Here is a 25,708-nt window from a genome sequence, read left to right as displayed (position 1 = left end):
ACTCTGGTGAGGCCTCCAGGCATGAGAAGCTGCAGCTCCTGGGAGTGGGACCGGAGCTGCCTGGCAGGAAAGCAGCACAGCACTGGTAGCACACACCTCCAGTTCCTGCTCACCTGCTGAGGAAATGGGGAGAGAACAATCTTTTCCTGTTAATTTTCACTTTTCCCTGGAGTACTGTTCACGTGTTCCTAGAGGAAGCAAATTTCTCCCAAGTGAACACAGCTTCCGACAAGGCTCCATCAAGCACAGGGCTTGGTGGGGAGGTTCTGCCACCTTCTCTGATTTTCTGTGCCAGGTGGAAGCAAGAGGTTGGAGCAAGATGCTGTTTCTGGCACTCAAAGCTGTTTTGCAGATCCCTAAGGGGGAGACACGATAACACATGGTGGGACCCAAACCAATCCATTTATAAAGTGCAGGAGACTTGTCACATCCCACTTCTAGTGAGAACCCGGTCATTCCCAACCCCAGCTCTCAACACCTCCTCTCCCCATGCCAGCTGCCCTCCCACCTGCTGCTGGCACAGGGCTCCCACACCTTCCCTTGACAGCAGAAACAAAGTCTATTTGATTTTCTACATCTTACATCCTTTCTTTTCCTTTCTTGGGTAAAGCAGAAGGGGAAGGCTGGAAGTGGGCTGCGTGCCTGGAATTGACTGGGAACAGGGAAGGGGAGCAGTGACAAGTTTCTGCTGTGTGCAGCATTACTTTCAAAGCACTCCAAGTTCAGAGGTGTCATTTGACTGTTTTGTGGTACATTTCTTCCCCCAATGCTTGGCTCAGATATCCATTTCCTTTCCCAAGCTGCTGCTATATCCAAAAGCTTCCTCCCCTCCCCCACGCCTCTGTTGTACTCTGAGAGAAAAACACATCTCACAGGCTTCTTGAATATTTTGCCCCCTCCACCAAAACCATCTCCCACACAGAGTTACCTCAACTCCTTGTCTTTGCACTTGGGGCTTTATTCCTGCAGCTCTTCTCCAGGGACACCCCTCTCACAAACATACAAACCCTCTCACTGCAGCGCTTGGCTCTTCAGGAGCTGCCAGAAAAGCCATAAGTAAACAGGGTCAGGGCTGAGCACATCCTGCAGCTCAGCTCAGGCTTCCTGCACAGCTGAGTGCCTCCTCCCTTCCTTTCTCCCTCAGACACACACCTGCACATTTTGTTCTTCAGTGTCTGAAACTGCTTCTACATCCAGTCTCAGAAAGCAGGAAAAACAGTTCTTCTGCATCTGGTTGTTCACTTTGTGCTCACCAGGATTTCTGCCAGTGCAAAGGCCCTTCCGCACTGAGGCATCACAGGTCCTCGTCCTCAGGTCTTTCCTCTGGAGGGCTGAAGGCTGCCTGCTCTTTCCCACCATCACCTCTGCGTTGGGGTTGGAGCTCAGGGAACAAGAAAGCTGACAGTGAGACTGACAACGGAGCACACAAATCACCTGCAAAGCGGGCTGCAGAGGGCAGACAGTTTTCTGTTCCAAGTAACAGTGATTTAGAGAGGTACCTGCTCTGTGTCCTCTCAGGTGGAGCTGGCAACAGGCAGAGACCCTCCCCTCCTTCGGTAGCAAGTATGCAATTCCTGAAGTCACCTGACAGTTTATCTGTAGTAGGGTTTAGGCTTTTCACTTCCCAAGGGCCCTTGCCCAGCTCTGAGATGACTGACTGCAGGCTGAGCAGAGGGAACCAGCTTTGGGTGGGAGCAGAAATATAAGCAGAAAAGAACTGAGGAGGGAAAGGCAGCACAACTCATTACATCCATACCCTCATTATACACACTTTACACATCCTGGCACATGACATTTTAGATGGTATAAAAGTATCAACATGCTGACCCAGGTCATGTGCTGTCCAGAAATACAGATGCTTACATCAAAGAGGGACCATTAAATGCACTTCTTGAAATAAAGACACCAAAGAATTCATTTTAAAAATCTTTATGTGAATATAAAAGAACTCTTTCCAAAGAAAAAAAATAAAACCAAAAGTTTAAAAATTAGTGCAATTTTCAAGTTCTATGCAACACAGTGTTTACATTTGTTTTAAACAGAAGATGTAGACACCAGTACACTGAAACCTTAACTCTACCATTAGGGGAAGGGAAAAAAGAAACACATAAGAAAACTACTGTACTAGACATTACCAACTCCTAAACAATTGTTTTTCTTTTCTAATTTCTAATCTACATGGTTACCTAAATAGAACATCAGTATTGCTTATATTACTTATTTCCAAGTGTAGATCATATAAAATAAAATACCCATATATATATATATTTAATGAACCAAAAAAATCAGGTGAAAATTTTTTTTCAGTGAATGTTTCTTAATCCACTATAATAAAGTTGTTGCAAAAGAACCTTCTCAAAACTGCTGCCTGACCCATCTTGAGTAAAGGAACTCACTACTCCAGAATTTGTATTATTGCTATAAAACACTTCTCTTCCATAGTAATCTTATATAAAAAATAATTAACAAATGATACATCGATCAGAACATATTTGTTGTTTCTTTGGATCTATAATACCCGTTTTACTGGAAACTGGCTAAAATACTAATAATGCTGTTTAACTTCAGCAGTATTCAGTGATTTCACCTCATATTTGGATGTGCTCCTAACTGTGCTGATGGGAGGGTATGAATTCATCTTGCAGCAGAGACAAGTGGCCACTTTCTTTGCCCTGCCTCAGCAGTGGTGCACAAAAGGACATGTATTGACAGAGCTCTGCTACTGCATGTTGGGTACAACTCGGCTGTAACACAGCAATGGCATTAGTAGCTTTTTTGTTTGACATGAATGAAACAAACATTAAAGTTATACTCATTTAATGGCCCTTCCTGCACAGCCAGATGGGCTGAAGTGAATGCACCACCATGGCTTATAATCCAATATTTATTTCTAAAGATCAGTTCCTCATTCATAGGACGTAACCCGAGTTTTACCAGTTGTAGAACAGCTGCTTTTAAACAGGTTCTCAATCTCAAAGAAACCCTTAAGTTGTATTCACAGGCTTAACTTCTAACAGTTTGGAAAAGTCTCAAATAAACAACATTTCATCCAATATCTGAAAACCTGATTAATTCCTGGCAACCCCAACAAGACTATGGGGACAAATGTGCCCTGAAAAAGGCTGATCCCTGCCTGTAGTTTGGGATTGAAATTCTTCCATCACTAGTCAGAAGACAAACTTCCAATTAAATGATAGGGCGGTTCTTGCCTATTTTTGGTCCCAGGGTCTGCAGTTTTGAGAAGTGCAAGTCAAAGACATTTGCTCCAAGTTTGTCACTATTCAGCACCTGACAGACACTGACACAGCTCTACTACTGTGAGAAGTACAACAAATGCATCGAGCCTACAAACTAGATGAGTATTTGACGGACGTCCATGAAAGTTTCCATGCTGCAAAGAACGAGGGTTAAGAGACCCACTCAACACCATCAGTGACAGCTTCACATTTCACTACATCACACCACAGACCAGGCTTTAGGAATGTAAGCATCTTGCTAAGACTGAATCTCCTGCTCCACTGCTCACCACCAGCAGAGTGAACAAGCAACTGTATCCTAAAAACACAAACTCCACTAATATCACTGCAGCAATAAAAAACCTCAAAACCCAAGAGGTAGTCCAAGCATAGAGTCCCAAAGAACAGCACCAGACAGACAAAACTCTCCAACAGCCACTTGTCTGGCACGTTCTCTGCTCTCACAACATATGTAGCATGAGACTGGCTGTTAAACAATGCCTTTTGAAGGAGGAAATCTGTTGAATGCCTAAATGTACAGCAGTGTAAAATAACCACCACAACCAAGAAACAACTCTCAGTATTAGAAGTGAATACTTGCCTTTTCCCTGGCATTGCATGCAATGCCCAATAAAGGATTTAAGATGTTGGGGGAGGAAGAAATCAAAGGACGAGCCATAGTGAGAGGCATGTAAGATGAAAGACTACCCAGATTTCATAATTCAAGACTTCAATTCTGCAAAGCTGAATCCTGCTCTCAAATCAAAGATGGTGAGACAGGTGTGTTTTCATTCACAAATGTGGTTGAGTTTGATATTAGGTGATGCTCTAGTACACCACCCTCAAATACTTAGTTTAAGTGTATTCATTTTATTTTATGGGCTCCTGCAATTTTATTTCATTTAACTATGGGCATAATGAACTTGTTCTAGACAGTCTGCAAAGAAGAACAGACATTGGTAGGTTTCCTAAAAATACAATTCACAACAGAAATAAGACATTTGGAAAATAAAATGACAAATCTTGTGAAAGACAGCAACTTCCTGCACACCAATTTCAGATATCAATCCCCTTTTCATCTTCTATCACACTAGTATAGTTTATGCACTTCTCTCCCTGCCAACAGCTGTCAAAGCCATCTTTCATTCCTCTGCCTAGCACAGTCAGTTGAGAATAACTGACATGAAACTACATTTAAAAAAGGAAAATTAATTTCCATGCACAGGGTTGTATAAATAGTTTGAAATAAATGGGGCTCCTTCCCACCTAATCCCCTTTCTGCAAATAAATGCAGTGTTTGAATATGCCAGACTTTAAAATACAGCCCAGACTTTTGAATTATTATTATAGCTTTTCTCTTACACAAAAAAAGATAAGCTTTTTTGGCTTAAGTGAATTTAGCATCTTAAAAACAGGTTTTCTTTAGTGTGTATATGCACAAACTTAAGTTTTGTGTTTTTTTTAACTAAACTGAGTAATTCTGCTTCTCACAAAACAAATCCTGTCTTCTGTACTGGTACTATACCTTTATTTTCTTTTTCTATAAATGCAAGTATCTTCTTGCATTTAAAATTGTACTTTCTACTCTAAAAAAACTGTATTTTTTTAAACATGGTACCAATCTTTTAAATCTATTTTTAGAAGAGCCCAGCAAAAATGCCTAATATTGCCAGTTTCCTGAAGTAAATTTTTGCATAACATCTTCCCATTATAAAAGTCAACTTTCTAGCTCAAACCCATTAAATAAAGTTTTAAATATATAGTGCCAAATTTCATATTTACAATATAATCTGAAGGCAAATATAAATCTTTTAAGTTGTGCTTGTAAATAGGTACTGCACTTATCATATCTACTTGGAAAACTACATGCTACCTTCTACACACACCACTGATCGAATTAATCACTTCTTGATAGTTCTGATGTTGAATCTGCAGCTGCCCAGTTCTAACCTCCTCTTTCATCAAGTAAAGTGGAAGCTATAAAACATTTAAGGACACTTTAGCAGGTAAGTTTTCCTCAAGGTCCTTGTGGTTTAATCAGATGTTGCCCCTGGGACTTTAACAGTGAGATTCCTCCGGGTGGTGGTGACGTGACGTTGCTGAGCCAGGAAGGAGCGTCCAGGCCCGTCTTTGCAGGCACCACTGCTGCCAACCAGCCTTGCTTCCATACCCAGCTTCTGCAGAGTCAGGCTCTGCAAAAACAGTTAAACAACAACTTACATAATAGCAAAAACAGAAGGAAAAAACCCTGGCATCTTTCACACGTGAAGCTCATCTGCATTTCGTATGCACACAGGAACTCCCTTACTGGATTTCTCTGATTAACTAAAATGTAACTGTCACATTTAGCAAAATACGTTTTTCTGATACACCAACAAATGAACTTTTGACCCACCTTGTTATACCACGCAGTTACAATTAGCTTTTCCTCATAATCACGTAGTTTAGCCAGTTTGTATTCGTTCTTCAAGGAGACAAGAGGAAAGACAAGCCCAGTTAAAACACAAATTTTTTCTACATAAACTTACTGCAGCCCACTGAGTGGAGCAGAGGCAGCAGTAACACTTCAATATGCAAAATAACTAGAAAGCTTAGAAGTATAAATAAAGATACTTCCGTTAAAGACTGAGAGATAAATTAGACTACTTCAAAGAGGCTGAACTTCACACAAGTTGCAGTTAGAAACACAGAAACTACTTAGAAATACACCCTGAGGGTTTGTGTGGGGTGTATCAGAAAGTATATAAATAATTTAGTAATCTTTCCAGCTGAAGAGACAAGAATGTACTTCCACTGGCTGACTGTTCTTATCGTGTTCCTGAATTGCTATTACATAATATACTTAGTACATCTTGCATAAAAGCAATCTGAGGCCACAGCATTTATACAGTCAGACCTATCAGCCTACTCATTTGTGTTGAGAAATTCTGTATTTGCCCAGGTAACTATTTAACTAGTCCCATCAATACTGCTGTAAAACTGAATGCATTGCTCCAATTTCTCTGATATTTGGACTACTGTCAACAATCCTTTCAGAATTTCAGCCAAGCTGAGATCCTGAATCATTACTAAATCATTAGGAAACAGTATCTTGACTGTCTAACACCAGGACAGAACACACTACAAGTTATGATTAAATATATGTAAAATTTTTACCTCCAGTGCTTCAATTTTTTTGTCTTTCTCCAGTATCTGTTTTCTGAGCAACATAATTTCTGCTGATGCTGGATTTAGCTTGGGGTCTAAGGTTTTTATCACCTGAATAAAAGCAAAACAAAAGCATAACAACTCAGGTTTGATTCTCAACAACTCTGCACCTCATCTGCTCAGAGGAGGAATATGGAAACAGACTGGGCACTGGGCAGGGAATCATGATGAAAATTAGGCTGTTACACCGTTAACAGACCCCAAAGGGTACAAAGGAATCATTCATGTACCTCATGTTTAGCCTAAACCCCATTCTCTCATACACTTAACTGACTGCAGTTGAGCAATTTGATTAAAAAGACCATTTTTAATTGGGGGAAACACACACATTCAAATCCATCTGTTTAACAGTTTATGAGGGAGGAATGTCTGTGTTCAGAAATATGCCACTTACATTTCTTGCTTTCTCAAGGTACATTTTATATCTTTCTTCCATTGCTTTCATATCCTCATCTTTTTTTCGTAAAGCTGCTTCCAGCTCTCCAATCTTCTGGGCTATTTACAGAAATTACCAACAAAGACATACAAAATAAAAACAGACGTGGTACTTTCAAGGTTTCTGAGTTCTCTTGATTTCACCACTCTCCAAATAAACCTTCTGGTTACTACAGAGTTCTCTAAGTTATGATTTTTGTCTCAGTTGGCCCACCTGACCCTGAATTCCCATTTGGCAGAGTGCTGTGCAACAAAACAGCCCCCAGGATCCTCTCCCTGCCCATCAGAGGGCACAAAAAAAATTCCCTCCTTACACCCCATTTCACATTTAAAGCTAAGCTATAGCAGAAACCTCTATCCAGACAAGTATCCCATAGTCCAGTGGCTGTGGGAATGCTTTCAGAAGACATTTAACTTAGGCTTATTTAAAAAAAAAACCAACAAAACAAACAAGCCAAACCCCCCCCACAGAACAACTTACGGTTCTGACTGTCATCAGGCTGGAGCTCTGCAAGATCAGCCTCTTTCTTCTGCAACTCATCATGAACTTCATTCAACTTTTCCCTATGAACGAAAGGCTGGACTAAGGACTAAACTCACAAATAATTCCATGCAGTTTTAAGAGTTGAAAGCTGAAACTTGATGGCAGAGGTGCTTAAATAACTATTTTAAGCTCTGGTAATTCTTCTGAATTTAAGTAGAAACATTAGTATGTGTTTTTGTAGAACCATTAAAGTTGTGACTCCTGAATTGAGTCTCATTTACCTTAAACTAGGAAAAAATGAATAATTAAACCCCTTCAGCAGAGGGTACTCAGCAGGATGGAAGCATTCCAGAAGAATGGAATATATTTTGAGACCAGTAACAGTGATGGTTTTAGTAGTTTGCTGTAGAATCAGAACATTTTAAAATGCTGGTGGCGGTTATGACAGTTAAGTGGTACTGGTATTACCAGATCATCATGATCAGAGTAGACAAAACCAGAACACCAACACTTTGCTCACTTTATGCAGAATTCTCAAACCAGTGGCTTAGAAAAACAAGACAGCCCTGCAAAGATTTAAGCAGTTTCTGTGCTACATTTAGCATAAATAAGCTGTTGTTGATGCATGTGCCTTACTTACATGTGTGCTGCCAACTTCTGCTTCAGGTTGCTGGACTACAAATGGAGAGAGTTAAAATTCAGTTATATTTCAGTATTTCATTCCATGCAACATTAAAGTGCTCTAACAAATCAGCCAAGACTATTTGGCACAGCTAAGTCAAAGCAAATAAATACTAAGGAAACTGCATTTCTGTAACTACTTTCATATTTTTTTGCATTGCACAGAAATCAATTCCAGCATCCTTTTCTTTAAAGCTCTCCCTCTCATTATACCACTATTGACTGATAAAATTAAACGTAGAAGGTAGAAGAGTTACAGTTCCTTAATGAAGGTGAAGGAAAGGAATCACACAATATATGAGATTTTCAATTTAAATACAGTTGGTGTGGGCTGTTTTTCAGACACACTGAAAAATAAGCTGCACATCTAAACAAAGGACTTGATTTACACTGAAGGACTTAATAAAAACAAAACAAAACAAAACTGGTATGTTGTGTTCAAGGCCAAAAAGCCTGAACTTCTACTTACTCCTTCAGTCTTGGATCCCTGCTCCTGCAAAGTCTTTTGCAGATCTTCAATCTGCTGCTGTAATCCCCCAATACGCTCTTCATTCAGCCTTTCAGGAAGAAAAGACCGTTACTGGTTATCTAAATAAATCATAGACAAATTTTTCTGTTTCATGTCTGGATAACAGTTTTTCAGAGGGCCTACCCAGCAGGACTTAAGCCACAAAGAAACTGATTTTCAGTTTGACTTGAACTTCTGCTGAAACAACCACATGGAGCTTTAATGAACATTTTATCGTGAAATACCTAGAATAATTTTAAGTTTTGAGAGACCTTAATTACCAAGAATTCTCATATTCTAATAAACTGCTTTCAGCATTAATTGATAGAGAAATTTAGACCTTATCCCATGGTCTAACAGTTTGAAGTTCTAGAAACGGAGTTTATATCCATTCTTGGTCTACTTCCAAAAATCATTCAGAACTAAGAAAAGTGTCCTTAAAAGCAACACCTCATTTATGGCTACAGTGGTGAAAGAAAAGGTACCTGGCTTCCTACACTACAGATGCAGGCCACAAGGCCACTCTGAAATTCCAGAAATCACTTTTTACTGTGTTTAAAGATGTAGTTTCACCTTTTCTCAGTTTCCAGTTCATTCACTGTCCGGTGCTTCTGCTCCAGCTGTTCCTGGAGCTCTGCAATACGCTCATTTTCTGACCCTTCCTGTTTCAACAGGAGCATCTTATTTTCATGCTGCAGCCGAATAAACATTTCTCTGAATCAAAAAACAAACAAACAAACAACAAAAAAGTCACTGTTAATTCAGAAGGTGAAGAGGAAGAAGTAATATTCCTGTTCGCTCTCCCAACCTTAAAGTGTGTAAATCAAGTTCTGCTTAATGATATAACTGGAGTAACAATGCAATTTTTTATTAAAAATTAATTTAAAATATTGTGACACTTGCAAATTGTCAGAGATATGAGCAAAGTTTTAAATTGTCACTCCAAACCCAGATTTATATACAGCAATCTGATATGCTTTTAAGAAAGAAATTAATTGTAGTATGAGAAAATAATACTTAACAGCTACATGGGGGTCTGAATAAGCACCACGGAGGTAAAGCAGGAACTGGGATACAGTCATGAACCTTCCCAAAGGCAGCATCAAGCCCCAACCATGAACATCCCAAAACAACCTCTACCTTTTTGTCTCACCTGTATTCCACTGGCAGAATTTCAGCAGCAAGATTCTCATGGCTTTTAACACGAGATCCACCTGAAATCACATGGGAAGTTTCATTTAATACACTCAAAGAAATCTCTAATACAAATAAAAATGCTTCTGAAGGTACAGCAATACCTGTTTGACTCAGGTGATCCTGCTGCATCTGTGAACACCGGAGCTCTTCATTTGTCTCTTTTAATGCATCACACTGCACTATCAGTCTCTAACAAGACAGATTTGAGGTGGAATTAAGTCAAACTGCTCCATTTTAAGAGCAAGTAACAATAAGCAGGAATAATACTGACACATGCATATTTTAGGTTGGACTTGATGACCTTGGAGGTCTTTTCCAACCTGGATGCTTTTATGATTCTTTATTATATGTGTATACACACACAATTTTTATGAAGACACTAATTCCAAGAAGATTTTCCTCCAGCAGAGCATTTGAGAGAGATATTAGGTGCTCAAATAAACTCCCTTAGAGAGACTTACCTCTTTTTCTTTGATTAAAGCTTCATGTTTTTCTTCAAGTCTCTTCATTTCAAATGCCAGCTTATCAGCTCTTTTGGATTCTTCAGATAGTTTGTTATGAAGCTCTTGGACCTTTTCATAAAAACATTGTATGAATACTCCAAGACGCTACTTCTAAAAGCTACATTAAAACAGTCACTCCTGTCCAGTTCAGCCAAAATAAAACAGCTGGTCCCTCAAGCTTAGGGAAGGAAGATGGGACAGGAGCCTGTGTGCTTTGAGGTTTTTTTTTGTTGTTGTTGTTGATTGGTTTGGGGTTTCTTTTTATATTTAACTCTTCTAATTACTACTGAAATTAAAATAAAACTACAGTTTAAAATACATTTCCATGAAGAAATATAAGAATATAGGCATGTAGTGACAGGACAAGGGGGAATGGGTTCAGATTGTAAAGAGAGAAAATTTAGGTTAGATATATGGATGAAATTTTTCCCTGTGAGGGTGGTGAGGCCCTGGCACAGGTTGCCCAGAGAAGCTGTGGCTGCCCCATCCCTGGAAGTGTCCAAGGCCAGGTTGGATGAGGCTTGGAGCAACCTGGGATAGTGGAAGGTGTCCCTGCCCATGGCAGAGGGGTTGAAACTAAGATGATCTTGAAGGCCCCTTCCAACCCAAGCCATTCTGTGATTCCATACAAGTAATCTCAGTGACAGCTGAACAACCTCTCCCAGAAGAGAGTAAAAAAGAAAAGCAAACCACAGACTCTCACATGAGTTGAGAGGGCAAACACAGTTAAGCTTGCCAGTTTAACAAACAGGGAAAACCCCAGAAGTGAATGGCAGGTATGAAGGAGTTTTCACAAATAAGAAATTCTAAGGGGATGACGCAGGTTAAGCCCATGGGCTGTTACACGAAGCTGTTCCCAAGTATCTGAGGAAAAATTAATGTTTCCAGTGTAAGCGTGGCCTCACCTGTCGTTTGTAGGTCTCCAGCTGGGCTCGTGCTGCGTTGGCTTTCTTGAGCTCATCCTCCAGGCTGACTGTGTTGTGCATGTACATCATGTTGGTCTCCTGCAGCGACTTGACCTGCCTGCGGAAGTCGTTCAGATCCTGCAGCTTCTTCCGATACACTTCCACAGTTGATTCCAGCTTACTTGCCTTGTCTGCAGTAGCCCTTAAAGTATGAACAGGAATTAGAACACAGAGTATGTTTCTTCAAAAGGTTACCAAAGCCCAACTGTGCTGTCCTGAGCATTCAAGCTGTTCTCAAAGAGAGATGCAACATGCTTAGCAGGAGTTACATCTTACTGCTCTATTTTTAAATGTATAATCAATGTAAACTTGCTCATAAAAATTGAAATCAGCACAGGGTTTAAGTGGGAGTAAGAGTGACAGTTGGATGCAAGAAGTACGAGCAAGGGTTAGTGTGTCAAACACCCCTAGGGAATTCTGTGGGGTGCAGTGTAAATGTACCACATCCCGTGGTAGATAATCATCTCAGAGTGCTGGTACCTGGGAAGGAAAACCACACACGTGTTCTCACTGTGGGATTAAACACAATGAGAACATAATTGCACTATGAGAATGATCATTAGCAGATATGACCAAGAATGATCAGCTTATCATTAACCAAAATCCACATATTAAGAAAATACTGGAATCATAAATTTCAAACTAATTTTAATATCTGTGTTTAATACCTGCATTCTCATATCATTAAAAACTGGTACAAGAAAATTATGGAAAAAATCTATAGTTAAGATTTGTTTCAGATGTTATTTAAGAACCACTGTAAGTTAAGCCCCTGAAACCACTTTTTTTTCCCATGTTTCATTGATACTATTTTATGCATACCAGACCTGCTTTCACAGTGTGATTTCTTGGGTGGTCTGGTATTTTACACAGTTTACACAAGCTGGAATGTTACCTTAAATTCTCATGAAGGTTATTTCATATTTCATCACCATTTTGTTCGTGATATCAGTAACCTACATCTGGTCTAGAATGATGACACCAAAATTGTGTCAAAGTTCTAGCTGTAGATATGCTTTTCTACGTTAGAACTTCAACTTTCCATTCCATATGAAAAGCTTCCCATCCTGTAAGTTCTATAGTCATTAATTCTGCTTCACAGAGAAATTCCATGTGTTACTCTTGTCAAACAACAGAGGTTTGCCTGAAACTTCCACTTCATCTCTGCTTTGTCAAAGATCTCACGCAGGTAAGATCTGCAGAAGTAACACCTCAAAAAAATCTTGTTAAATACAAAGCCTTGGATTTAGTCATTAAATCCTCCTAATATATGTGTGTGTGTGTGAGTGTGTGTGTGTGTGAAGTTCCCCCTACTACATACCTAAGAATATCATTTTCATCTTTCAAGGCTCTGGATTCTTCTGCCAGGGAGGTCAGTTCATTGTTTCTATGTTGCAGTTCAATCAGTTGTTTTTCTAGATCTTCACAATGGACACGATAATCATCTTTTGCAGCTTCAAGCCTACCAGATCAAAACCCGGAACTCTGTCAGGAACATTTTGTTATTACACAGTTCTCATTTAGTGCTAGAATTACTAAAAATAAGACCAAGGAAAACTATTAAGTCACCAGAAAAATGGTACTGTAAACAGGGAACCTTTTACTGTCTACCTGTTAAATCATAATGGATTGTTTACCACAAATCTACCACACCAGTATCAAGGGATCACATGAAAAGTGATTTTTCCCCCACTGTGTACCACAGAGAGAATGACTAATATGTGAAAGAAAAGACTACAGTAAAGAGATATGATGGTCTTAGGGGGGTAGGGTTTGTTTTGTTTACACACAAATCACTTCAACACTTATTTTCTGCCTTCCTTCCCCTTATTTGAAGTATCAGAGGGCTACGCCAATTACGAAGTAATATTTTTTACAAGTGACGGTGTCTTTTTAAATATAAGGACTGTCTTTAAAATACGCTTATACAGCACTAGAAAGCTTTTAATGCAAAAGAAATTGAGATGGAAAATCCCAGAAGAGTACAGAAATTCTCAGGATATATTAGACAAGTGAGGGATTCTTGAAGGAAATAATTTAATACCTGAAGTTTTCTTCTTGCAATTGTTCCAGCTGCAACTGTGCACTAAAATACTTTTTTGCAACCACAGTATTTGGATCATCAAGAGAGTCGTCTAATTGCTCTAGTCTGTCATTCATAATCTCATTTTCTGACATCAAGCTGTTTTTTTCATCCTGGAGAGCAGCTACCTGGTACGGATAAAACAGCATCAACACTGTAAGACCTGTCCAAAGAACTACAGCAAGGCAGCAGGACGTCACCAAATTAGTTTATGAAAAAGGCTGAGCGTTTAAAAATTTTAGAATGTAGCTTTACAGAGCACACTTGAGCATACAGATGCTTTAGTGTATGACAGTTATGAAGCACTGAAGGAAAAGTCCCTCTGAAAAAAAAAAAAAAAAAGACAATTTTTTGTAACTGAAACCACGGTAAAGGCACACAAAGTGATATGGAGAGGAACTGGTACTTCGATTAAAAACACCACGGACGTCGTACAAAAAACTCCAAAACTGGTGCAAAGGTTACTCTCCATCTTGCTTGTACTGGACAATAAGCAGCAGGATGGCATGGCCAGCACACCCAGGGACTGCCGTGCTCAGCAGTGAATGGCTGCGCGTTCGGAAGCGGTTTCAGGCGCCGTAAGCACACACGCAAAAGAAAACCTGGCCAGCTTCAGAGAGAGCATGCACTGGGCAACAGTCAGGTACTGGGTGCTCACAGCTAAGCAAATGAGGATACAACACTTCACTGGAAGTATATTAACAGCCATAAAACGGGGAAGGATTAAGAGGATAGAACCTTTAAAGTTTTTCTAGTGAAAGCTGTTGTGTTAATTTTAACATCCTGTCAAACACAAGAGCACGTAGCATGTGTTAGTCAACTGGCATTTAAACAGGGACAATATGCTTTTTGGGTTATGTTTTCCTGAATCAGAAAGTAAACCTACCTTTCTTACACTCTTGGAAAATATCAAGGAAGACTGAGACCTTACAAGTGAATTTATTAAGAATTAGTTTAAATAAGAAGCGTCAGTCAATATCACGGCTTCAAATAAACAAAATTAAAAAACCATATCATGATATTACAAAACAGAGACAGTCTAGAGTATGCAATATTAAGAAACAATTTGTGATCATAATTTTGAAGTCTATCAGTCAAACAGATATAAAAGCAAAAAGTAATTAATCTACCACTTCATTAAGTGCTGGCTTTCTGGGTTCACTCCTTTTTACAAACCAGATGTCATTTACTATTTACATGCACACAAACATCTGTGAGTAGTGAGTGTATCTGAGCCTTGCTCAGCAAAACACTCCATGTTCAAGGTTCAGCCACTCCTTAAGCATGTACAACATTCAGACTTTAGGAATAACATTAAGACATCTCCCATCTCAGACTTAAAAAAACCTAAAAATCAAACTATGGCACAACTCAGAGCAAGTTTTACATATTTTCTCAGTTGCTTTCTGATAGTTTTCTCTTTTATTATTTCAGCATAACAGAAATGGTGTCAAAGTGACAGATTATAAAGAGATATTTTAAACACAGTATTACAGTGCGGTGTCATTAACTCCTCTGTTTATAGTCAGCAGTACCTTTTCCTCAAACACCTTTCACCTGTTCCATACTATGTTATGAGCAACTGGCTTTGCATAACCTATGATTAATTAATTAATAGACAAATATGGAAAGACAAGTCTGTGGGAGACAGGTGAAAGACTGGGACTTCTCCTGCAGATTCTGGTCACTTTTCTATCTCTGTTTCCACAAGGAAGCCTTACTGCTGCCTCAAGAAAAAAGAAAATTAAATATCAATTCCATTGTAACACTAAGCTTCCTGGGCACGGCAACCAGCTCTGAGCCACTTCATATACAAGTATTCAACTTTTTCAGTTGTCACTGCCTGTAAGAACCGTAAAACTGGCCTCTTGCTTTTGTGGGTGTTCATTTTCAGATGCTCACACAGCCAGTACAGCCTCTGCCTCCCCTAAGAAGCTGCAACCCAAATGTTCTCTTTGTGCAGAGCCAAATTTGAGATGAAGTGCCTTTCTAGATAAAACTCTTTCTATTCTCAGATTATTGTGCCATAAAAGAGGAATCACACTTAAGGGTAACAAATGGATTCTTCTTTTCTTTAAAAAGTTGATTGAAATGCAAATTTCTCTTTGTTGTTATGAAGTCCTCTCTACTTTTTCTCAAGAGTGACTTGATTAACTGCTATATCCATTAAAACCAAAAATAGTCCTATTATTAGTGTGGTTTGGAAACGTCAGCAAGGATCTATTAGTTTCCATTATTTTATCCTGTAGTTCCTCCATGTTACAATTGTGCATGAGAAAAAGTTAGCAAATTTTAGATAAATTTCAAAATTTAGTCATTCATCAACTCCTATTCAAACAGCATCATTTTCCTGTGATTAGATCTAATCACCGATTATTACATGAACTGGACTTTTTGGACACAGTACAAAAGACTAGAGGAAGCAGTGATTAAAAATGAAAAGGGCAATTTTTACAACCGTGAGAACATTGTTTTAACACTACCTGCTACTAAAGGTAAACAAAGCTAAGAGATAAAGAACCTCTGAGGTAACAGCTGGCACAGGGCCTCAGCCTACACTTCCATTGGAAAACATTCCCCAGTAATTGCATTTTGGAGTACAGAGTGATTGCTTTTCCCTCACAAGAATTCTCACAGAAATCTAAATAATGCAAAATTCACTTTGCTTTTCACTTCTGCATCTTAATAGCAGCACCATTACATATAAAGAAACAAGCAACTTGCTGTTTCTTACCTGCAAATCAAGCTCTTGACATCTTTGTGCCAACTCCTCTTTTTCTGCCAGTGCTTCCTGAAGATCCTCCAAGGCTCTTTTAAGCTTTCAAAAAGTAAGACAGTCAATCACTGTGGCCCATATCCAAAGTACTCACAGTTGTAGCTTACAAAACAACTTAACTGCTTATATGAACTGTTTAAGAAGGATGTCAGGTGCACACACTGACACAGAAACCTATATATACAGTTACATCAGGATCCCTGCTCATTTCTCTTGTCTTCTCAATGACTGCCACATGTAACAAGTAAATTATTGAAACACAGCAAACACAGCAACTTGGGCTAAAGGCAGGAGCATTCATGTGGTCACAATTTCAAAATCCCTGCCTGTTAAAGAAATGCCTGCCCTTCATCTTAGAATAGACATACTGATGCTCCTTTATGAGCAGCTACTTGTAATGACAAGTTTCATTTTATATGTAACTTGTAGTGTTAAGGTTATCAAGACTTTTCATGACCCCTCAAAAATAACCTGAAGTGTTCAGCCTGGCATGGATGAGCCTTGATGTACCCTCACCTCTTCTGGCACTGAGCAGTTTTACCCCACCCAGGAAGATGACACAGCAGGCAATGATTTTTTTAGAAGAAGCTATAGAACAGTAGATGACTTTTTATTTAATTAGCACTGAAAAACAACATTACTTCACTTAAAGGATGGCAAGAAACTAACTTATTGTTCAGGCTTGACCTACAACAGTAACAAGTATTAGGCAGTTACCTGCTGTTCCATTTCACTTGATGCATCACAGGTGAAAGGACTCGTTACTTCCTTGCTCATGAGCTACAGGAAGAGGCCACAAGAAAAAAGGTTAAGTTAGGGTTAAATATCTGTAAATTCACTGCCTACTGAGTACCAGTTGTATTTTCCACTGTATCACTGCATTCCTTCAATATGTCAAATTAGATTAATAGTAATAAAACCGACCTCACGATTGGTAAAGGATTTAAACAAATCTAGAATAAGATTTTTTACCTATCCCTCCCTTCCCCCCCTCAAAAAAACACACACAAAAAAAGAAGTTGGCAGTAATATCTTATTGGATAAATCTGTGATCTGTTGAAGTTATTTCTATTCCCTAATCAAGTTAAAATGGAGTGAACCAGAGGACAGGATTTCAGTCAATTAAATTAATAGTTAGTTATCACACTTCTTTGTGCCCTGTTAATTGCCACTAAGCAAACAATGGGAACATCAACACTGCTCTCACTGATCTCCAGTACAAAGAGGTACGCAGTTTATCTGTCAACAATTACTCAGGAATTACTGTATTATTTCTGGACCTTCTTCAGAAAGTTTAGTTAATCATAAGACAACAAACAAGAGGTTTATGGATTTCTTTCTACCAATAGGAACCCTGCAGCTTTAAAGACTATCCAGTCAATTTGAATCTGAGTTTTAAAGCCTAGTACGAACTCCACTCATATCCTGATGAGGCTGCAGTTACACACACCACCTCTTCTTCAAAGTCGGTATTTAGTTTTTGCCTCTCTCTATGCTCTGCTTCAATCCTTAAGCTTACAAATGTGAGTGACTGCAGAGCTAAGCCATGAGCTGGATCTCCAAGATGATCCAACCAAGAACAAATTACAGCAAGAGAAGGAGCACAACATGACAAGAATGGAAGAGATGCAGCTGCAAGCTTGTAAGTCAGAGGCTGGAATGGTCCTTCCATAACAATGCAGCCTCACAGACACAATCAGCTTAATTCTGGGACCAAGACTATAAAACTGGGACATTTCAGAACCTGACTCCAGTATAATCAGTGGTTAGGAACTATATACATTTCTTGTGTGGAATGAAACATCTTAAGCATTTGTTGTATGTTTGGGCACATGAGACTAAAATCAAAACCCCTTGGTTGCAATCTGGGGCCTCTTGGTCCTGAACATCCCAAATAATTTAGGAAAGTACTTACACTCTTCCCTGTAAATCCTTTCATTCAAGCAAAGGTCAAAGATAACAAATAGATATTTGGACTTCTCAACTGAGAGCATTAGGCTGTGAACTATTACCTACCTCTTGAATGGCTGTCATGACAACATGCTGAACAGACTCTTCAAGGGTCATGATATTTTGTATGTGCTCTGTGAAAAACAATTTGCAGTGACTCATGACCACGTTCATCTTAACAGCTTGAGTAACATGATAAACTGGGAGTAGGAAAGATCCAGAAGAAACTACTATCCATAAAGCCCCTTCAGAACAGGGAGTGGTCTTTCTATACACAGGACCAGTGTTAGCCAACAGCATTATTATTCAGTAACATGGTATAAACACAAGAGATTATAAACTCTTAACTGGACAAATTAATACTCTGCATAACAGAGTAAGGAGCAATGCCATCAGAGCATGGAGCACTAGCTCGGGTATGAGGAGAGAAAATAACCAATTCAATTTTGAGCCTCTGCAGACAACTGCCAAGAGGCAGTTCCTAACGTAACTTTTTGATTTAATTTGTTAGATTTGCATTTGAATAGTAAGTTTTTGGTCTTGTTACATATTTTAATAGGTACAAGTAATCCTCAAATGCTTCAGATTATTTTTTTAAACCTACTTGAACAAAGTTTTGAGTTTTATCCAAAGAAGTTTCCCACAGATTTCCTTTTAAGTGAACTCCAGTTTCAGAATAGGCATGTAATGTATTAAGAACAGAGATTTTCTGACACAAAAAAAGTTTCTACATCTCTTCCACCTTCACAATCACTTGTCAAAGTCTGCTGATTGTTGAACAGGTTACGGTAGTGCCTACCTTGTTTCCTCTCACAATTGACTGCACAACCTAAAATAAGCTGCAGAAGCCTGCCCAGTTCAGTGGGATCTGAGTTCTCAGATATCTGATTTAAGTCTGGAATAAGCTCTTCTGAAATCTGCTGACCCAAGAACTGAAAAAAACAAACAAACAAAAAATTAAGAGAGAAAGCAGACTCCCACTTTTGTACAACATAAAGATCTTTATGTAAGAAATCTGGACTCAGGGAACCATGCAGGGAAAATGATCCAGGAGGATTTGCACCTGGTGAATATCATAAAACCTAGACTGGGTTGCTGAGTCTGTTCTGTTGTGTACAAAAGGATTAAAGCTTCTGTAGACTCGAGCAAACATGAATGCACAGACTAAAGTCAACAGGATTCTACAGCTCAGTCCTTATGACATTTACCTGGGCAGAGACATGGTTTCCAGATTATACTCCAGGAGTTTTATTTAAAATACATCTGCTCAAATTAATTTCATATTCACTCAGGCCTCCCACTTAGCAGATAATCAACATACACTTTCTGCCAAAAAAGTCCTCAAGATAAATTCATTTTCCAAGAAATAAAAAAGCTTGGTGAAGCAATAATCCATACCTCATGGTAGTAGTCCATAATTCCTTGCAGTATCTTCTTCAGATTACTGGACTAATTGTTGTGCATGAAAGACAAGGTTACAAGATTTAATTAAAATTTTTTATTTTGATGAAATATCCCAACAGAAAATCCCCACATAACAATGCTGGGAGGCACTTAAAACTATCAACAGACAGTTCAGGTTCATTTAAAATAGGCTTGGAAAGCCTGAGCTTAATTTTGTAGGTTTTGAACTGCTAGATCTCAGGACAGCCACAACATCCAACCCCATAAATTTCACTGTCTTCAGTTTTAAATACCTTTATTCTCCAGTTGTCACCAACATCATCTTTAATGCGATTTAGCCAAGAGGCATCAAACCAAGCAACATCTCTGAAACAAAATTAAATGATTATTTGATAAGCACAGACTTAAATAAGACAGCAAATTCCCAGCATTAAATCATCAGGTGTTGAACTACAGTGTCTAATGAGGCATGAATTCCTGGAGATTGCAAGGTAAACTTATATTACAGGAAATTCCCATCCTGCTGGCTGCATTAAGACAACTTCCAGGGCTGGGAGAATTTCCATGTGTGCTTGAGCTAGGAACAGCTAGAACACAAGGATGTGCAGATCTCTGCCATGCTGAATTTTTATACCCGATAAAGTGATTGGAATGATGATCCCCTTTTGACTAGTGTTGATATTAAGTTTGGTAACTATTCCTGCAGATTGAACTTTCTAACATTCATTACAAATTGCCAAAGGCACTTACTAAGAAAACAGTTTGAACTACTGGCATTTTGTATTTTTTGTGTCTTTGGTTTCCCAGGGCAGAAATCTTTTCGCTTTGCCAGCATAAATAAAGATGAGTTGCTGTAAGAGGTGTTTATACACACCGAGCTGCCAACCAGCACAATCACAGCATATTTAACAATATATTAACTTTCAAAACGTCCTGTTTATTCACTGGTCTCAAAGCACCTAATGAAGGACAATTATTATCCCAACTTGCACATGAACCAACTTGGCTGTGCAGAGGTCTGACCAGAGCCTGTGGCAACCCAGTACCCCAAACACATGAGAAGCAAATCCTAAATCGATTTTTGTCATGTTCCAGGAAAAACGTGATTTCTCTCTTTACACACCACCTTTTAAATCTTTACAAGCAGACAGGAGGGCTTCCAAGCTCAGGAGGGGTTTTTTGGGCAGTGGGGGTTTGTCCTGGTGGTTAAGTAACTTCTTAATAACCAAAATTACAATTTGAGCAGGAGATGGTAATGCAGACTTCTCTTTAACTATCTAAGCCAAAAACAAGTGTTGATGGGAAAAGCAAAAAGATCATGTCATTCTTGCCTACTTATTCTTAAGTATGAATTTATTACTGCAGTATAAATATATATATTTATATATAAAAACATACACATATATATATTCTCATCACCTTCTCCATTATGTTATTATTGAACTGTTATATCACCACCAAAACAGCAAAACAAAGGCATATTCTATCTTCTGCTATAAACTGCCCACTCCGAGTTTCTGCCTACTTTAAAAGCAACTACCTGTGTCAGACACAAAAACCTCAAGGAATTAAATACCTCTTCTTCAAACTGGAGAATCAACTTACATTTGGTGAAGCACCTGTGCCATGGCAACCCCATTAGTCAGGTCCTGAACATCTCTGCAAGGCGCAGCAGTATTGAAGGTCTGCAGCTAAAGCGGGGAAAAACACCGTGTTTCTCATTCAGCAGACAAAAGAACAGGAGATTAGTTACCACTTTCCTTTTCATCTTTAACTTAAAGATGTCTTTTCACTTGAGGCAGCTGAAATCCTTTTTGGACTATGCAGTTTTTAAGCCAACCCAATTATCTCAACACTTCTGACTGTTATGACTAGTAGCTTAAAAAGTTAGTACAACCACCCACGCTTTGCTTTTTCATGCCAGACCTTCTATTGTAAATCAAATTACGGAATGATAACTTGGGAAACTACAGTTGTATTTATCCATCCCTCCAATTACGTTGTAGTGCTTAGTTCTGGCCATAACTACCTAAACCAAAAATGGCATTAGAATAAGGTATGAAATTTGCGGGAGAAAAAAAAAAAAATTCCAGTCTTTTAGTACAAGAACTTAGTAATAGAAGTAGGATGGGATTACCTCAATGTTAAAAATGTTTCTCCATTTTAGATATTTTGGGGGGTTTTAAAGCTATCCCTAAGCTTATACCTAACACTTTGACAGAATTAACTGTATATTTAGAGTTGCAATATTTTATTCCTCCATAGTCAGAACTAACTATTCTAGGTGAGGGAGCCACTTCCATACACATGTCAGTTCACCACAGGAAAAAAAGAACCTTCTTTACCACTGTGAACGAAATAGAAAGTTTGCAGTTAGTACTGCTAAAAGATGTGTATGTGAAATGGAATTGGAGCAAGTACAGGTCCTTATAATCTCTGTCCACTGCAGAAATTGTAAATGTAATAGGTTTAAGAAGTCAGTGTCCTGAATTACCTTCCATCTGCGAGAGGGCTTTCCCAAACGTTCTGTGAAACACAAGCTTCTTCAGAACACACTGGTGAATGACCTTGTGTTTGGGAATTGGAGCTACTTGGACCAGAGTGATGGAAAAGCAGTTTCCAGCTGTGAGAATCTGAGGCAGTTTTTGTCCAGTCTGTGTTTACAAAGAGTGACCACAAATCTGAATATTTGCTTGCTTCAAAAACAGCCGAATCATGCCAAGAGAAAAATATGCAGAGCAAGGGTTTGTTTTTGTTATTTTTTTCTCCATTTGTTTTTCAATTGAAAAAGCAGTTAAAAATCTTGCATTACGGGAAGTGAGAAGTCAGTAATCCCTTGCAGGTTACATAAAAGATTAAGTGGAACACCACAACCCAAAGCTGCTGTGACTGACAGCCCTGGTTTCTATTACTCCAGCAGCCTCCACACCAACACAGGCACGGGCACCACTACGAGCCAAGGCTGAGCTTCCCAGAACCCCCAGAATTCCCAGCACAGAACTGTGATGCTGCCCCGTGGATACACCCCACTGTAAACCAAGGAAATTGCTAAGCACAGGTACCACCATTTCACCTGAACCTGTTAAGCAAAGCCTTAGAAAACCCCACGACAGGCAACGCTGCTTTATGCAGAATCTCCCAGAATAGAAGCAGCTAATTAAAATTAATTATAAAGCAGGACTGACAGTCTGTTTCTTTATATATTTAAAAGTCACATAAGGGCCTAGAAATAATATGAGAGTAGAAGAATTAATTACGGGTTCTCCAAACCTCATGCCAACCCAATCATTTCCTCAAAATGGATTTTTAATGTTCTAGCAAACCCCATGAAAGCAGCAGGCATGGGGAGGAGGTTGGCAGAAGCAGCCACAGACTTCAGGGCTGTAGCAGTGCTCTATTTTTTTTTTAGTTTTACTAAATATAGCTTCAAGGACATGCTACTCACACTGAAAACCATTCTGTGAGTTCCAACCCAAATGCACCCTGCCACTACAGGAGAAGCAAGTGTTTTTCTCTCAGACACACAGGTATTAGGCTCAAATTAGACAGCTGAAAAGTGAATTTTGTAGCTCCACCACCAAACATCTGCAGATGAAACACGAGTGTTCACAGTGCCCAGCGGGAAGCATCCTCTCCACCTCAGGAAGGTGCACCCTCAATGTCACCTGGACAATGTAGGGCTGAGTTTCTCCATTTCATACCCAGATTTTACACACTGGGGATTACAAAGCAATCAGTTTTTAAAGCAGCAACAAACATTCCCATTCTTAACCCCACAATATTGATAGAATAAACTCAGCCACTGGACAGAGTTAACATCACCAACGATGCCAGTGCCATCACTACACCTACTGCTGTCACTCTTTTCCCTCCACTTCTACACACAATGAAAAAGTACTAATGTTTACTGACTTAGAAAATTGTTTCTGCAACAGACTTGTAAGTTCCATCTCACCAGGTATTACCCAAGTCAATTTTACATGGATACTCATAAACGTTTCCACCAAAATTCAATTTATCTGCATTTTGTTTTCCCTGCATCGTCCTCAGAACTGGGCTGCATCCATGACGCTTGGGTTGCAAAAACAACAGATAGTGTCTTTATTTAAATGCTCTCATTCTTCTCTGACCAATGCATGTTTTCTAATATAGAACTTTGGTAAAATGAAAATAGAACAATACACTCTCTGGTAGTAGAACACAGAAAATCATAAGCATCTGTTTGCTATATTAATGAGTAAACAAACTAAAAAACCTTTAGAACCACAGAGCTCTCTCTCTCTCCAGCACTTCATTCTCACTCCCTATACCACATTTTTCCCTATTACTCACACTAAAGTTCAACTTGTGAAAGGATGTTTGAAACACATCTCAGTGTTAACAATCAGCTTCTATAAAGTTGTTAACTAGGTCTGAGAAATGGGGTGTTAAATCTAAAAACATCACCACAATGCGTCTGCTGAGGGTTGTATGGAAAACCTGAACAAGGGCCTGGATGTTCCTTTACATTGACACAAAGCTCAGCTTAAGGCCAGATAAAGTGCCATTTACATTCCCTTTAAGGTTCAGGATGTAATTACAGCTATGCACTGTAAAGACACTAGAAACGAGAATTAGGCTTCAAATATTTTAAGCAGGAATTATAAAAATTATAAAGGAGTTCAACACTGCTGAATTAAGGGTTTTAAGAAATAATTCAGGAATGCAGTGATTTATTTTGCAACTGAATCATGATGGAATTATTCTTACATGATTCCTGAGAGGAAAAGACAAAGTTAAAGAGCACAAAACTGGGAAAGATTAACCCAGGTCCACAGAGGTAAGCATAAGACAACCAAAATTCTACAGACCAACAAAAGCTTGGAATGTCACTAAAAGGAAAACGGAGGGAGAAAAAGAAAGAAGGAAATTGTTTTTCAGTGATTTATTACCAACTTTAACTCTTCAAAACTTCTGTGCTGCCATGCAGAAATTAAGAACACCACCTACTCTGGCAGCTGCTGCTACCACTTTTGCCAATTTCATTCCTGGATTTCCTCAAAGCTTTCAAAACACTCCCTTCTTTCCATGATTTACAGCTCACAGAAGCAAAGCACCTGCTGTTTCTAGAGGAACCCTTCACACGGGTAATTGTGGCCTCCCCTGCCAGGGTGTCACACAGCAGTTCTATTTAGCAGAGCTCACTCTCACCAAAAACACTGCACCTGCAAGACCACATTTACAGACAAGGTCACGGAAGGAGCTTGGAAACAAAGATGAAGAGGAAGCAATGACTGATGATTTTAACAAACACGGTTGTCCTCGGTGACCTTAAAAGCCTTTTTCAACCTGAATGATTCCACAACTCTAAACCGGTGCTTCTGGCCCAGGTAACACCCCACACCCAGGTGTGGTGCGCCTGACTAATACACGCTTTAACCAGCTGCTGTGAAACGCTCTGAGGTTTCTGCGCCCGTCAATTCAAATTAATTGCATTTATTATTATTATTATAAATCACTGAGCAGTTTCCACACTGAAGCCACCGCTGGAGAACCACTACTGGGCCCAGGGGACGTTTCAGCCACCACATCCACACCCCGGGGGTGCTGCGGGAACCTTTTGCGGGCTCTGAGCTCAGTGTCCCGGGCAGCCCCACGGCCGCGCCTGTGCCCGACCCCGGGCCGGGGATGGAGGGATGGACAGACGGCTGGAACTCGCCCCCACCGGCTGCGCCTCCTCGCTGCCCCCGCGGGCTCCGCAGAGGCGGCAGCTCCCCCGCGCCACTCACCCAGAGGATGAGGCTGTCGCACAGCAGCGGGTCCGCCGCTTTGGGCTCCATCGCGGCACAGCCACGTCCCCTCGCTCTGGGGCCGCCCCCGCTCGGCGGCTCCGGCCGCGACTCCGCTCCGCCCGCGCGCCCGCGCGGGGGGCGGGGTTGCCGCCAGCGCCGGCCAGTCAGCGCCCGCGCCTGCCGGGAGTGACAGCGAACCTCACCAATCATGGGGGAGGAAGGGTGTGTTCGAGCCAATCACAGTGAGACCCGTTAGGGGCGGGGATCCCTCACGGCCGCACCGCCCCCCTCAGAGGGAGAGGGGCCGAGGCGGGGTCGCGCTCCCGCCCCGGGGTGATGCGTGGGCGAAGCGGGATTGTGTCACTCCCTCCACGGAGTGAACTGATGGGCTCCGACTCAGCGAGTGCAGCCCCCGCGCTACCCCCGCCAGCTCGGGAGGCGCCGCTCCGTCACAACATGGCGGGTGCTGCTGCCTCACAGCCCGCCCCGACTGTCCCGGCGGTGCCGC

At 40.1% G+C, this 25,708-nt stretch overlaps 1 protein-coding gene across 3 annotated transcripts; it reads right to left on the bottom strand.

Moving 5' to 3' along the window:
• Nucleotides 1-953: 953 nt before the first annotated feature.
• HOOK1 (hook microtubule tethering protein 1) lies at nt 954-25,293 on the bottom strand. Of its 3 annotated transcripts, none has more exons than XM_050306539.1 (22): nt 25,198-25,293; nt 21,035-21,120; nt 19,723-19,795; nt 19,424-19,474; nt 18,825-18,957; nt 18,092-18,159; nt 16,793-16,855; nt 16,034-16,117; nt 13,261-13,427; nt 12,538-12,678; nt 11,157-11,358; nt 10,210-10,320; nt 9,850-9,937; nt 9,705-9,765; nt 9,125-9,265; nt 8,513-8,600; nt 8,003-8,037; nt 7,360-7,442; nt 6,838-6,938; nt 6,393-6,494; nt 5,632-5,700; nt 954-5,428 (listed from the first exon to the last, which is right to left on the bottom strand). In XM_050306539.1, exons 1-22 carry the CDS (start codon nt 25,246-25,248, stop codon nt 5,270-5,272), a joined length of 2,157 nt encoding a protein of 718 aa, XP_050162496.1. In that variant the 5' UTR covers nt 25,249-25,293; the 3' UTR covers nt 954-5,269. The 3 variants fall into 3 exon arrangements, with proteins under 3 accessions (XP_050162496.1, XP_050162497.1, XP_050162498.1); XM_050306540.1 differs by lacking the exon at nt 25,198-25,293 and adding an exon at nt 21,924-24,971 and having other exon boundaries at nt 956-5,428; XM_050306541.1 differs by lacking the exons at nt 19,424-19,474; nt 19,723-19,795; nt 21,035-21,120; nt 25,198-25,293 and adding exons at nt 14,038-14,082; nt 14,186-14,225 and having other exon boundaries at nt 956-5,428; nt 18,825-18,905.
• Between the last annotated feature and the right edge of the window lie 415 nt (nt 25,294-25,708).

This window comes from Myiozetetes cayanensis, unplaced genomic scaffold (assembly GCF_022539395.1).
Source record: "Myiozetetes cayanensis isolate MyiCay16 unplaced genomic scaffold, myiCay2020 scf12, whole genome shotgun sequence".
Classification (NCBI taxonomy): domain Eukaryota; kingdom Metazoa; phylum Chordata; class Aves; order Passeriformes; family Tyrannidae; genus Myiozetetes; species Myiozetetes cayanensis.
This window is presented reverse-complemented; position numbering and strand designations above follow the sequence as displayed.

Bases quoted from the DNA above. Each gene is read 5' to 3' on its own strand.
- HOOK1 (XM_050306539.1), bottom strand. From the start codon at position 25,248: ATGGAGCCCAAAGCGGCGGACCCGCTGCTGTGCGACAGCCTCATCCTC. The intron at 18,160-18,824 runs GTAGGCACTACC...TGTTTTTCACAG, and splicing joins CAATTGTGAGAGGAAACAAG to AGCACATACAAAATATCATG. The intron at 9,766-9,849 runs GTATTGCTGTAC...ATGTGATTTCAG, and splicing joins GGATCACCTGAGTCAAACAG to GTGGATCTCGTGTTAAAAGC.